The 13,290-nt window shown below is 52.7% G+C and overlaps 2 protein-coding genes across 4 annotated transcripts in view; both read left to right on the plus strand.

Annotated features, from left to right (window-relative positions):
• Positions 1 to 13,290, plus strand: part of SGCD (sarcoglycan delta) — a 248,886-nt gene that overhangs the window by 175,269 nt on the left and 60,327 nt on the right. The window lies entirely within an intron of this gene.
• Positions 9,418 to 9,686, plus strand: LOC130022326 (60S ribosomal protein L39-like). Its single transcript, XM_056113074.1, has one exon. The coding sequence runs from the start codon at positions 9,440 to 9,442 to the stop codon at positions 9,593 to 9,595; it is 156 nt and encodes a 51-aa protein (XP_055969049.1). The 5' UTR covers positions 9,418 to 9,439; the 3' UTR covers positions 9,596 to 9,686.

The raw sequence follows: 13,290 nt of genomic DNA on the forward strand, positions 1-13,290 counted from the left end.
GGTCCGTGGGTGTGGAAGCGTCGGGCACTGCTCCCCTGTACCCCCTGTCCACCACCAAGAGGGGTGCAGGTGGACATTGCATTAGGGCCAGAGCAATAGGACAGTGGGGAGGGGGTTTGCCTTGCCTGAGCCCCACGGCTCATTCTCCTGTGCCCAGCGCCCGTGTTGTCGGAGGCAGAGGTGGCTTCTCGCATGTGTTTCCTGACTTCACGAAGCCACGCAGAATGAGGCCCATGGCTGGCTGCCTGGGCACGGAAGGAACTAGAAGGCCAGAGCCGTTTCTCAAGGAGAGGATGGCTGTCCTGGTTAGTGGGGAAGGTACCTCGCTCGTTACAGTTACTGGGGTGCTTTCTCGATGATGGGTGCTTCCTGCTTACTGGGGTGTTATCTCAATGACTGGAGTGCTTCCTGCTTAGTAAGTTGCTGTCTCAATTACTGGGGTGCTGTCTCGATTACTGGAGTACTTCTCACTTACCAGGGTGCTTCCCACTTACTGGGGTGCTATCTTGATGACTGGGTGCTTTCTACTTCCTAGGATGCTGTCTTGATTACTGAGGTGCTTCCTGCTTCCTGGGGTACTTTCTGTTTACTGGGGTGCGGTCTCAATTACTGGGGTGTTTCCTGCTTATAAGGCTGGTTCCTACTTACTGGGATGCTGTCTTGATTACTGAGGTGCAGTCTCGGTTACTGGGGTACTGTCTCGATTGTGGGGGTGCTGTCTTGATGACTGTGGTGCTTCCTGCTTCCTGGTGTGCCTCCTGTTTACTGGGGAGCAGTCTCAATTACTGGGGTGCTGTCTTGATTACTGGAGTGGTCCCTGCTTACTAGGCTGCTTCCCACTTAGTTGGGTGCTATCTTGGCTACTGGGGTTCAGTCTCAATTGCTGGGGTGCTTCCCACTTACTGGGGTGCTGTATCAATTCCTGGAGTACTTTCTGATTCCTGGGGTGCTGTCTCGATTACTGGGGTGCTATATCTATTACTGGGGTGCTACCCGCTTCCTGGGGTGCTGCCTCAATTACTGGAGTGCTTTCTGTTTGCTGGGGGTGCTGTCTTGATTACTGGGTGTTTCCTGCTTACTAGGCTAGTTCCCACTTACTGGGATGCCGTCTTGATTACTGAGGTGCAGTCTTGATTACTGGGGTCCTGTCTCAATTACTGGGGTGCTGTCTTGATTACTGGAGTATTCCCTGCGTACTAGGCTGCTTCCCACTTAGTAGGGTGCTGTCTTAGCTACTGGGGTACAGTCTCAATTGCTGGATTGCTTCCCACTTCCTGGGGTGCTTCCCACTATTTGGGATGCTGTATCGATTACTGGGGTGCTGCTCATTTACTGGGGTGCTGTCTCAATTTCTGGGGTGCTTCCTGCATGCGGCAGGGAGGCTTTTGCAGTCCAGCGGCTCCGTCTGCCTGGCCTGTCCAGCACGGGCCTTGCTCACAGCGCTCGTCCGGTTCATGCTGTTCAGGGGTGTGTGTGAGGGGCCCGTGGGCTCCGTCTCGGTGAAAACAGGAGCGTGGCAGCACTCTGAGCATTGGGTAGGTAGTAAGAACCCAGGGCATTTGGGGCCAGAGCTATAGCACAGCGGGAGAAGCAATTGCTTGTGTGCTGCTGACCCAGGTTCAATACCCAGCACCCCATAGGGTGCCCCGAGGGCCAATTCCTGAGCACAGAGCCAGGAGTCACCCCTGGGAATCTCTGGGTGAAGCCTACATACCAACAACAGCAACAGCAAAAGGACCCAGGGGGCTGGAGCAATAGTCCAGTGGGGAGGGCACTCGTCTTGCACACAGCCGACCCTGGTTCAATCTCTGGCACCCCCTGTAGGGTTCCCCGAGCACCTCCAGAAGTAATTTCTAAGTGCTGAGCCAGGAATAACCCCTGAGTACTGCTGGGCATGGCCCAGAAACCAGGGCGTGGAGGTGGGGGGGGGGGGGGACAACCTTACGACCGTGGTCATAACCGCCAGCCCCACAGATGGAGCTCTGAGGCTTCCCTCCCTCCTGCCCCCAAAACTCCCAGGGAAAAAGTTTGAAAATCCCCTTGGAAGGCGCTCATTAACAGCGCCATCAGACTTCAGTGACTGTTTTCTGGTTCTGGTTCTGATCCCAGGGACCACGCACAGGACAGCAGAGTTTCACTCTGCCCTTGGACTCTTCCAGGGTCCGTGTCAGTTTTGGGGGTCCTGCAAATCCCAGCTCATATTAAGAACCCCGTAGGTCTGGCCGGACATTTTCCCCCAGAGGCGGCCTCGAGGTGGCTCAGCTTGGGATCGGCTGTCAGTGTGGAGATCAACCAGAATCTGTGAACCCCCAACCCGAGCATTGATCACCCTGAACAGTGAGGGGTGTGGCTCAGTCATGTTGGCTTCCACGGAACCAGCGAACAAAGAATCTGGGTCCTTTGACCAGCGACTGGGCACGTCCTGGTTGGTCAGTGTTGGGGCATGTCTGTCATTAATGCCTGAGATGCCCATCTGCCATGTTTATTGTGTGTTTTCTGAGGTTAAAGCTCTCTGTTTTTATTTGGCCAGGGGTTGGAGGTGGGCAGCATACCCTGAGATGCTTAGGGGTTACTCCTGATTCCACACTCAGGAATCACTCCTGGCAGTGCTGGGGGGAGCAGTGTAAATGGGATGCCGGGGAGCGAACCTGGGAGGGCCGTGTGCAAGACAAATGTCCTCCCCACTGGACTACCCCCCTCTCCTGCTGCTCCTGTGGTTGGCAGCACATTTTTTCCTATCTGGCGACTTTGTCGGCCACCCCTGCCCTGAGTAGAACCAGCGTGTTGGCGTGGAGGCTGGCAGTATTCTCCCATCAGCGTATTTCTGGCAGGGGGTGGCGTGGGGGCCTTTGTGACTCTTCCAGAAGCTTCTGGAAGCCCTAGCCAGCCTGTTCTTCAGTCTCAAGTTGCTGAGCATCGGGCCTATGTCACTGAACCTGTGGCCGTGGGTGGGGAAGGTTCTATGTGACCGTGACTCTGGCCCGCCCGCCCTGTCGTGGACCCCAGGGAACGGGGGTGCAGTCCCCATGCCTCCCGCCAGATCTGCAGGCGAGACTGTGCTCTTCAAAGCTTTCTCCTTTGAAACAGAAAACAGTGGCGCTTTTCTTTCTTTCATCGTGCTCATGATTCAATTCGGGCCGGCTTTATGGGACTCTGTTTGAGCGCTGCAGGCTTGCGACCTTTGGTCTTCTCGTTTCATGGGACTCTGTTTGAGGGGCTCGGGCTCCCGACCTTTGGCCTGCTCACTGATCTGCACCCCCAATGCCCAGCCCAGCCAAGGAGCGGGTCCCTGCCCCCGATCACTGATGCTGAAGCCGTGAGACTGAGTGTCTGTGTTCAGCCACGGTGCCCAGGCTCTGTGATCCTCTGAGAGGGAAAGAGACTAAGTCATAAGGACAGGCCGGCTCTGAGTCAGGCAACAGGAGAGTTTATTGGAAAGGAGAAGCCAGAGATGCTCCCCAGCTGGGGAGGAACTTAGTATATGGAACTAAGTTCAGTCTGGTTCATTTTCTGGGGGGTCTTATAGGCAATCCGAGTCCTAGTGTTACCGTGTCCAGTGACAAGAGACGTCGGAGCCATAGGCCAGCAGGGAGGGTGTTTGCCTTGAATGTACATGACCAACCCAGCTTCAATCTCCGGCATCCCATAGGGTCACCCAAGCACTGTCAGGAGTAATTCCTGAGCACAGAGCCAGGAGTAACCCTGGAGCATGTGCACTCTCACAAAAAAAAAGGAAGGGAGGAAGGAGAGAGGGAAGGAGGGAAGAAATAAAGAGAGAGAATAGGAAGAAAGATAGGAGAAAGGCAAGAAGAGAGGGAGTAAAGGAAGAAAGGGAAGAGAGGAGAAAAAGAGAGGGAGGGAATAAAGGAAGAAAGGAGAAAAAGAGTGAAGGGTGTAAGGAGGGAGGGAGGAAGGAAGGAAGGAAGGAAGGAAGGAAGGAAGGGGTTCTCACACATTGCCATGGTACTTGCACCTCCACCCCCCACTCTGCCTTTTACCATCTCCCTCATCCTGGCTGTGAGTGGGGTGCTCCTCCCAACTCCCGCTTGTATTATCATAGCCCTCCCACCCCTGTGCTCAGTCCCAGCGCCCCTCCACATTGTAGAACCCATGACTTCACTATGATTTGCAGTTCCTTTTTTGCCAGAGCAAAGGGCAGGGCGTCATCCCACCACCCCCATTGCCATGGTGCAGGTGGGCACAGGTTGGAATCCAGAAATCCTGACCCTGGGGTCAGCTTCACTCATGCTGGTATGAACGTCTGTGGTTTTGGGATAATGCAAAGAGAAGCACAGGTTTGCACCCGAAGGGGCCTGTGGAGTTTGTGTGTCTGTATGTCCTTCTGCCGGCACTTCTGGTTTCTATTCTCGTCTTTAACCCTGTGATTCTGTTGAACTTGGAAGAGAAAGAAAAAAAAGTGACGTCATGTTACTCCCATCCCTCCTCATCAGTCAAGGCTAATTTTGTTGGTTCTAACATTCCCCCTTTGAGGGGAAGTATCTTTCCACCTGTGGATTTGGTAAGAATTGCCTTTCATTACTGAAAAGTCTGGAATGCATTAAAACTGTCCAAAGAGAGTCTATATTTGGAGGGAAATTTTTTTTAAAAAAATCACTCCGGGGACCAGAGTGGGGAGGTCACTTGCCTTGCCCACTGCGGATCCAAGTTCAGTCCCCATCACCCTGTAGAGTCTCTTGAGCCCACCAGGAGTGATCCTGGTGCACAGCACCAGGGGTAAGCTCTGGTGTGCCCCCCCAAATATAATTTTGGGTGTGCCCCCCTGAATCACTCTAAGAATTTCACAGGAGCCCCAAACTCATTTCACTTTGGAAACGTATCAGGAATTCTCTTGGTTTCTGTAAAAACATTTACTATACACACATATACACACACCTACACACACAAAATTCAACTTCATTTTAAGAGAAAAGTACAGCAAACAAAATGGACTTATATTCCTGTCCTTGGGGTCAGTTCTCCCCGTGGACCTCAGGGCAACAGAATCAGAGGTGAAACCAGAACCTTGTCTACCTTTTCCCAGTGATTTAAAAAATAGAATAATGATTTTATATCGAATCACTGTGAATTACAGTTATACATGGTTTCTTGTCCGTACAGTGTCCCAACGCCAATCCCTCATCAGTGCCCACTTCCCTCCACCCATGTCCCCAGTTTCCCACCTGCATCCCAACCTGCCTCCATGCACTGTGGTTAATCATACTATTACTCAGGGTATCCTGCATAAGATAAGAAAGAGAAACTGAGAAGTTCTACATGGAGCTGGAGAAGTTCTATAAAGAAGATCACACCTTCTACAAGATCATTGTCGGTGATTTTAATGCCAAGATAGGACCAAGAAGATCAGTCGATGAACTCCACATCGGGACCCATGGCCTAGAATGGAACGAACAGGGTGACAGACTGTCTGAGTTCATCATGTCAACCAAAACCTTCCATGATAACTCACAGTTCCAAAAGGCTGAATCTAAACGTTGGACATGGGAGTCTCCCGATGGACGGTTCCACAATGAAATAGACCACATCATATTCAATCGGCGGTTTTGCCTAACCGATGTTGCTGTTGTCCCAAAATTCCAAACGGGATCAGACCACCGTCTTCTTCGTGCAAAATTCTACCTCACAGAACAAGGAGAAAAGAATGCAAGGTTTAAGAAGAGGACTCCCAGAACGACCACCAACTGGGAGCTCTTTGGCTCTGTTGCGGCAACATGGGAAGATGCCATCATTGACAACATTGATGAGGAATACGATCGAATGATTCAGCACCTCCATGATTGTGCGAGGAATGCCAAGAGAGAGATAACCACAAAAAAACCGCCTTTCTTCGAACACTCTTGAACTTATTCGCTAACGTGGCTTGGCGCATGCCTCAGGCAACCACAAGCGAACATCCGAACTGGCAAAACAGTGCAGAGAGGCCATCAAGGATGACCTCAAAAACAGGAGAACAGCAGTACTGGTAGATACGGCAGAAGCTGGGAAGAGCATTCGTAATGCCCACCTGTCCTTCACCAACTACAAAACCAAGATGACTGCCCTCCGACATCATGATGGATCTATCACATCTTCCAGAAGGGCAATGGAGAAGATTATTCATGACTTCTACTCAGATCTCTTTAATAGCCATGTCCACTTGCCCACATACCACGTACCACATGATGGATATGTCGTTCCCAATGTTCTCTCTTCCGAAATCCAACATGCCATCTCGTCGGTAAAGAAACAAAGAGCACCTGGCCCAGACAAGATTAGATCTGAACACCTGAAGAACTTACCATCAATACTCATCAATACATTGGCTCGGCTCTTCACACGCTACCTGTCTGAATGCAAGGTTCCATCCCAATGGAAAACCAGCAGGACTGTACTATTATACAAGAAGGGAGACATCCACGACATTGGCAACTATCACCCAATCTGCCTATTGTCTGTCGTCTACAAACTGTTCACTCGAGTCATCCTGAATAGGATTAGCAGAACACTAGATGAAGGACAACCATGTGAACAAGCCGGATTCCGAAAAGGATTCAGTACCATCGACCATATCCACATGATTACTAAGCTCTTTGAGGTTTCTTGGGAGTTCAAGATGCCGCTCTGTCTAACGTTCATTGATTTAAAGAAGGCCTTTGATTCTGTTGAGATGGAAGCGGTCATGGAAGCCCTAGCCAATCAGGGCGTACAAACTCAATACATCAGGATCCTTCGTGAGCTCTATTGCGGATTCAACACCAAGATCTCACCATTCTACAAAGAAGTAATCATCCATATCAAGAGAGGGGTTCGGCAGGGTGATACCATTTCACCAAAACTCTTCAGTGCCACCCTCAAGAACATCATGCGACGACTGGAATGGGAAAGCATGGGAGTGAAGATAGATGGTCGGCAACTACACCACCTCCGCTTTGCTGATGACATCGTTCTAATAACACCAAACATCAGCCAAGCGGCACAAATGCTGACCGACTTCGACTGTGAATGTGGAAAGGTCGGACTACAGCTGAATCTTACGAGGACAGTGTTTATGAGGAACAGCCTTGTTCCTGATGCTCCATTCGCTCTCAATGGAACCACCATCTCTGAATGCAACAGTTATATATACCTAGGTCGAGAAATCAACATGATGAATGACCTGGCACCTGAGTTGCGCAGGAGAAAGAAAGCGGCTTGGAATGCCTTCAAGAACATTGAAGAAATAACTAAAAGGACAAAGAACCTCCAGCTACGAGCACATCTCTTTGATTCCACTGTTCTTCCTGCATTAACATATGCCTCAGAGACCTGGACCCTATGAAAACAGGATGAGAACGCTATTCGGGTCTCTCAAAGAGGAATCGAAAGAGCTATGCTTGGAATATCACGATTCACTCAAATGAGAGATAGAATCCGGAGTTCTGATCTTCGTCAACGCTCAAGAATCAGGGACGCTGTCTCATTTGCCAAGACATCAAAAATCAGATGGGCTGGACATGCAATGAGGTTTACAGACAACCGCTGGACTAGAGCCATTACTGATTGGATTCCACGGGACATCAAAAGATCACATGGACGCCCACCTACAAGAGGGTCAGACTTCGTCGTCAAGACCCTGAATGATCGGTTTGAGGCTCTGCATGTTCCTAGAACGAATAGATACCATTGGGCTATGCTAGCACGCAACCGGGATGAATGGAGACGTTACTGGCACCCGCTCGAGTAAATCGATGAATAACGGCGATTAAGTGATTAAGTGATAAGTGATTAAGTGATCCTGCATACCACTCTACCCCCTTTCCGCATCCCAAGGTCATACAGAGAAACCCTCTTTCATTATCATGGTGGACTCTTCCCTAACCTAGCCCTCCTTCCCTACAATTGGCAAGTCATCTTCTCCTCCTCCTTCTTCTCCTTCTCCTCTTCTTCCTTCTTCCTCCTCCTCCTCTTCCTTCTTCTTCTTGCTCCTTCTCCCTCCTCCTTCCTTCTTCCTCCTCTTTCCCTTTTCTTTCTCCTTCCTCCTCCCACTTTTCGTCTTCCTCCTCCACCCTTCTCCTCTCTCCTCCTGCCTTCTCCCTCCTCCTTCCCTCCTTCTTCCTTCTCCCTCCTCATTCCTTCTCTCTCCTCTCTTCTTCCTCTTCCTCCTCCTCCTCCTCCTCCTCCTCCTTTTTGGGTCACACCCAGCGATGCTCAGGGGTTTCTCCTGACTCTGCACTCAGGAATTATTCCTGGTGTTGCTCGGGGAACCATATGGGATGCTGGAAATCGAACCCGGGTCGGCTGCGTGCAAGGCAAACAAACGCCCTCCTTGCTGTGCTAGATCGCTCCATTCCTCTGACTCCATGACTGATTTCTCTTGTGCTGTTTCCTTCCCAGCATTTTTTTTTTTTTTGCTGGATAGTGTGGGGAGGAGAGGAGGAGCGGTGTAGACCTATGTTTTTGCTCATTGTTCATGTGTTTGGGCCAAAACGGGGGTGGGGGGAGAGGAGAGGGCAGGGCCTATGTCCGGCTCAGTTCAGGGGGGGGTCTCCGTTGCTGGTGTTGGGGACCCCGCCTGGCTGAGGTTGGATCCCGCATCTCAAGTCTGCCCTCAGCCCTGCCGAGCCGTCTCTCCACCTTCCAGCGGAGACCAGTATGATTGATAAAGATAAAGACGGTTTCCTTGAGTGTAGTCTCGGGGTGCCAGGAAGGAGAGGGAGGGGAGGTTTTTGCTCACAGATGCTGGGGTTCCTCCGAGCCCCCTTGGAAACGTAGGCCTCGCTCCACCACATTATACAGAAGCCCCTGCAGAATAACATCCCTGGAACAAGCCCCTAGGGCTGCCTCACCGGTGGAAAGACGGTGGAGGGGTGAGGATGTTGGGAAGGACCCAATGGGGAAGCCCACAGATGAGCTGGAGGTGCAGCCACCAGGGCCAGCCAGGGCGCAGAGAGCATGCACACTTGCACCCGCTCCCCTGGCCACGGGCTCCCCCAAGAGCACCCGGCACCTCGCACAGCTTCCAGCCCTGGGCTTGTTTTTTGTGGACTGGACATAAAAAGGATGAGGCACTTTGGATTTGGGATTAGCCCCCTCCAAAAAAAAAAAAAGCAAAAGAAAACACGAGTGAGCCTTAGAGCAGAAGCCGCCGCCTGTGCACGTGTCAGGAGGCTACTCTGGTTCTGCCCCCCAAGCCCTTGACCATGCGTAGCCGCGGCCACAGGCGTCCCTGGACTCCTGGCAGGGACACGTGAGGCCAAGTGCGCATGTGCGGGGGGGAAGGGCTGGGAGCTCGCGCGTCCCGGCGTTGCTTGGTAACGTGCATCAGGACGCCTGTGCGCCCGCGTGTGATGCTGTCGGTGCGCGCGCACATGCGCAGTGGTCCAGCACGCGCCAAATAGCCGTTACCCGGGGGGTCCCTTGGCGCTGCGTCTCCATCCCGACCGTTGCGTTGCGCCGCCTCGCCATGGCCTCCTACAAGGCATCCCGGATCAAGCGGTTCCTGGCCAAGAAGCAGAAGCAGAACCGCCCCATCCCGCAGTGGATCCGGATGAAGACTGGCAACACGATCCGCTACAACTCCAAGAGGCGCCACTGGCGGAGAACCAAGCTGGGGCTTTGAGGCGCGCGCGCTGGGAGAGGGGGCGTGCACGCGGGACCCGGAGCTGCTGCCCGCCTCGAGGCCGCCTGTGCCCACCAGAAGGAGAAAGCAACAAAACACACCAGGAAAAGGAAAAAAAAAAAAGATGATGATATTGAAGATATTCACAGGCAGCGCCCCCGACCCCGCACCCAGGCCTCGCCCCATGTACCCCTACCCTCCCCGTCTTGGTCTCCACCTTCGCGTCGCCCACCCCTCCGGGGAAAGGTCCCCGCAGTGGCGCACCCCAAAACAGCTGCGCTTCCAGCATCGCCATTCCGTGCCCCGGGCACCCTCAGGCCGAGGACCGTTGCCTCCAGGAGACCCGGGGGCATCAGCGTGCACAAATCTAGGAAAGACGGTGAAAAAGAGATGTGGGGGTACGGGGACCCCCCAGAAGATACCGGCCAACCCTGCGCACACACCTGCCTGCGTGCCCGCAGATGCTCAGAGCCCCCGGGCGATGCGTCAGTGCGCCACCGCCTCTGCCAACACCATGTGGTCCCCGCCAGAGCCAGGAGTCTAGAGGAAAGACCCTGGAAAAAATGAGATCGAGGCAAAGGGTCATTTCCGTGACACTGGCTGCTTCTTTGCACCCCCGCATCCCCAGCCTCTGCTTTCCGGCAGGCGGAACTGAGACCAGTGAGGTGCGCACGTGCGCCCCCAGCGTGGACACCACCACTGTGGCACTAGGAAATACCCCAGACTAGAGATCGAAGTGGAGGGTTGGTTTCAGGGACACTGACTTCTTCGCACCCACATCCCTGGGTGCCTGCGGACGAGATCAAGACCAGTGAGATGCGCACGTGCGTCCCCAGCGCCACCGACCCGTGTGTTCCCTCCCTGTCAGAACCACAAATCACGGAGGTCCAGGTGCACAGATCAAGAGGCTGAGCCAGAGATACCCACATTCCAACGCCGGCAACACCCCTTCTCCCCAGCCACCCCAGCTCTCAGAGGTGGATGACAGAGACTCCCGACCAGACCCCCCACCCCCCACCCCCTGGTTCCCCCCTGGGGAGAAAGCTGCCCGATTCTCCTGCTCTTCGTATTTGTCGGGGAGGGGGACAAAAAGTTTCCTCTTGGAATCGTTTTCTGTTGTTGTTTTCGGGACCCTAAAAATGAAGCTTTTGTTTTTGAAGGAAAATGAGAAGTGTGAAGGGTTTCTTTGATGTGTTTGTCTTGGTCTTGACCACAGGTCGAGATGCCCATTTTGGGACAGCCCTCCCCCCTCCCCATTCTGCTCTGTTCAGCGACCTGATCCTGGGAGTCAGTCTGGCCTTGACCACCGGAAGTGGTGGGGTCCCAGGTGGGAGGAGCGCCGGGGAATGCAGAGTACCCAATGTGGGAGGGTGGGGTCCCCAGGGGTCTACACCCCAAGCTCACAAAAAGGAAGGAAGAGCTCAGGGAGATGGGTCTGCAGGGCTCAGCCAATGGACAGGCCTGTATCAGGATTTCTGGTTCGGGTTGGGTCACTTGGGTACCCAGGCTCAGGGGTCTGTGGCTGCCTCTGCTGTGCCCCATTGGACAGGGCAATGACCAGGTCCCACCAGCTTGGCAGGAAGTAGCACTGCACTGCACTGTCCTCCCGTTGTTCATCGATTTGCTCAAGCGGGCCCAGTAACACTGTGAGACTTCTTGTTACTGTGTTTGGCATATCGAATACGGTCACGGGTAGCTTGCCAGGCTTTGCAGTGCGGGCGAGATACTCTTAGTAGCTTGCTGGGCTCTCCAAGAGGGGTGGAGGAATCAAACCTGGGCCTACCGGGTCGGCCATGTGCAAGACCCACTGTGCTATCACTCCAGCCCATCAGGAAGTATGGAGTGGGAATTTTTTTTGGTAGAGGTTCCTGATAAGTGCTCAAGGGAGGCTGGGCTGCCTTCCTCGTGTGGTGAGCAGCCTCATCCCTGTGTTCTTTTGTGGGCCCAGAAGAGGGTGGGCACTGTGTTGGGCCAGTCTCGTGGAGGATGAGGGTGGCAGTTCCCCTTCGGGTGGTCATGGCTGATATGTGCTGGACACCAAGGGCACTCACGCACAGCACCACGCCTTACCCCCATTTCCAGACACAGCCAGATCAGAAACTTCTTTTTTTTTCAATTTCTTAATTTTATAAAGCACTTCACAATATTTGATTACATTTAATATTCAAACACCTCTCCCACTGCCATTACACCTTCCCAGCACCATATTTTGGGTGTTTCCATCCCGAACCCCAAAACTGGCCCCAGAGCAGAACCAAAATAATATTTCCCTCTAAGGTCGGTTGTCTCCTACTTTGAGTCCCATCAAATGTGGTGCGGTACTCTTGGAGTATGGGTAGGGTGTGTGCTATGAAGTGTCGTTGGAATGCGTTCGTGGCTGTGTGGTCCAGGAATAGGTTAACTCATGGGTGAGGCTTGGCCTGAGCATGTGGGGAGTGGCCCTGAGCAGGGCGGTGGTTGAGTTCTGGAGGTTTTCCGTTGCTGGGTGGGGCTGAGTCCCTTGGGGCAGGGAGGGCTCTCATTCACCCTCCTCTGGGGTGCCCCAAGTGAAACAGCCTGGCGTGGGGTCCAGCGGCATGGTTATGGTGAGCGTCATGTTGCTCCCTTTTGGGAGAGAAGGACATGTGATCTGGATGGTGGCTGATGACGAGATTATTTGGTGCCAGCCAGAGGTGACTTATGGGCGTGACTGCTGAGTTTGTCAGAGACAGGGGGGTATGGGCAGAGGATCTCTCTGTTCCCAGTCCTGTTGAACCCAGAGTTCTCAGTCACATAGTCTTGCAAGATCAGAAACTGCTATCGCGCGCGCACTCACACAAACACACACACACACATATCACTTGATCACTTGATCCCTCGTTATTCATCAATTTACTCGAGCGGGTGCCAGTAACGTCTCCATTCATCCCTGTTGTGTGCTAGCGTAGCCCAATGGCATCTGTTCGTTCTGGGAACATGCAGAGCCTCAAACCGATCATTCAGGGTCTTGACAACGAAGTCTGACCATCTTGTAGGTGGGCATCCATGCGATCTTTTGACATCCCGTGGAATCCAGTCAGTAATGGCTCTAGTCCAGCGGTTGTCTGTAAACCTCATTACGTGTCCAGCCCATCTGATTTTTGATGCCTTGGCAAATGAGACAGAGTCCCTGATTCTTGAGCGTTGACGGAGATTAGAACTCCGGAATCTATCTCTCATTTGAGTGAATCGTGATATTCCAAGCATAGCTCTTTCGATTCCTCTTTGAGAGACCCGAATAGTGTTCTCATCCTGTTTTCATAGGGCCCAGGTCTCTTGAGGCATATGTTAATGCAGGAAGAACAGTGGAATCAAAGAGATGTGCTCATAGCTGGAGGTTCTTTGTCCTTTTAGTTATTTCTTCAACGCTCTTGAAGGCATTCCAAGCTGCTCTCTTCCTCCTGCGCAACTCAGGTGCCAGGTCATTCATCATGTTGATTTCTCGACCTAGGTATATATAACTGTTGCATTCAGAGATGGTGGTTCCATTGAGAGCAAATGGGGCATCAGGAACAAGGCTGTTTCTCATAAACATTGTCTTCATAAGATTCAGTCCGACCTTTCCACACTCACAGTCGAAGTCGGTCAGCATTTGTGCCACTTGGCTGATGTTTAGTGTTATTAGAATGATGTCATCAGCAAAGTGGAGGTGGTGTAGTTGCTGACCATCTATCTTC

Source organism: Sorex fumeus, unplaced genomic scaffold, assembly GCF_029834395.1.
Source record: "Sorex fumeus unplaced genomic scaffold, SorFum_2.1 ptg000019l, whole genome shotgun sequence".
Taxonomy (NCBI): domain Eukaryota; kingdom Metazoa; phylum Chordata; class Mammalia; order Eulipotyphla; family Soricidae; genus Sorex; species Sorex fumeus.

Excerpts from the sequence above, each read along its gene's own strand:
- LOC130022326 (XM_056113074.1), top strand. The coding sequence starts at position 9,440 with ATGGCCTCCTACAAGGCATCCCGGATCAAGCGGTTCCTGGCCAAGAAG.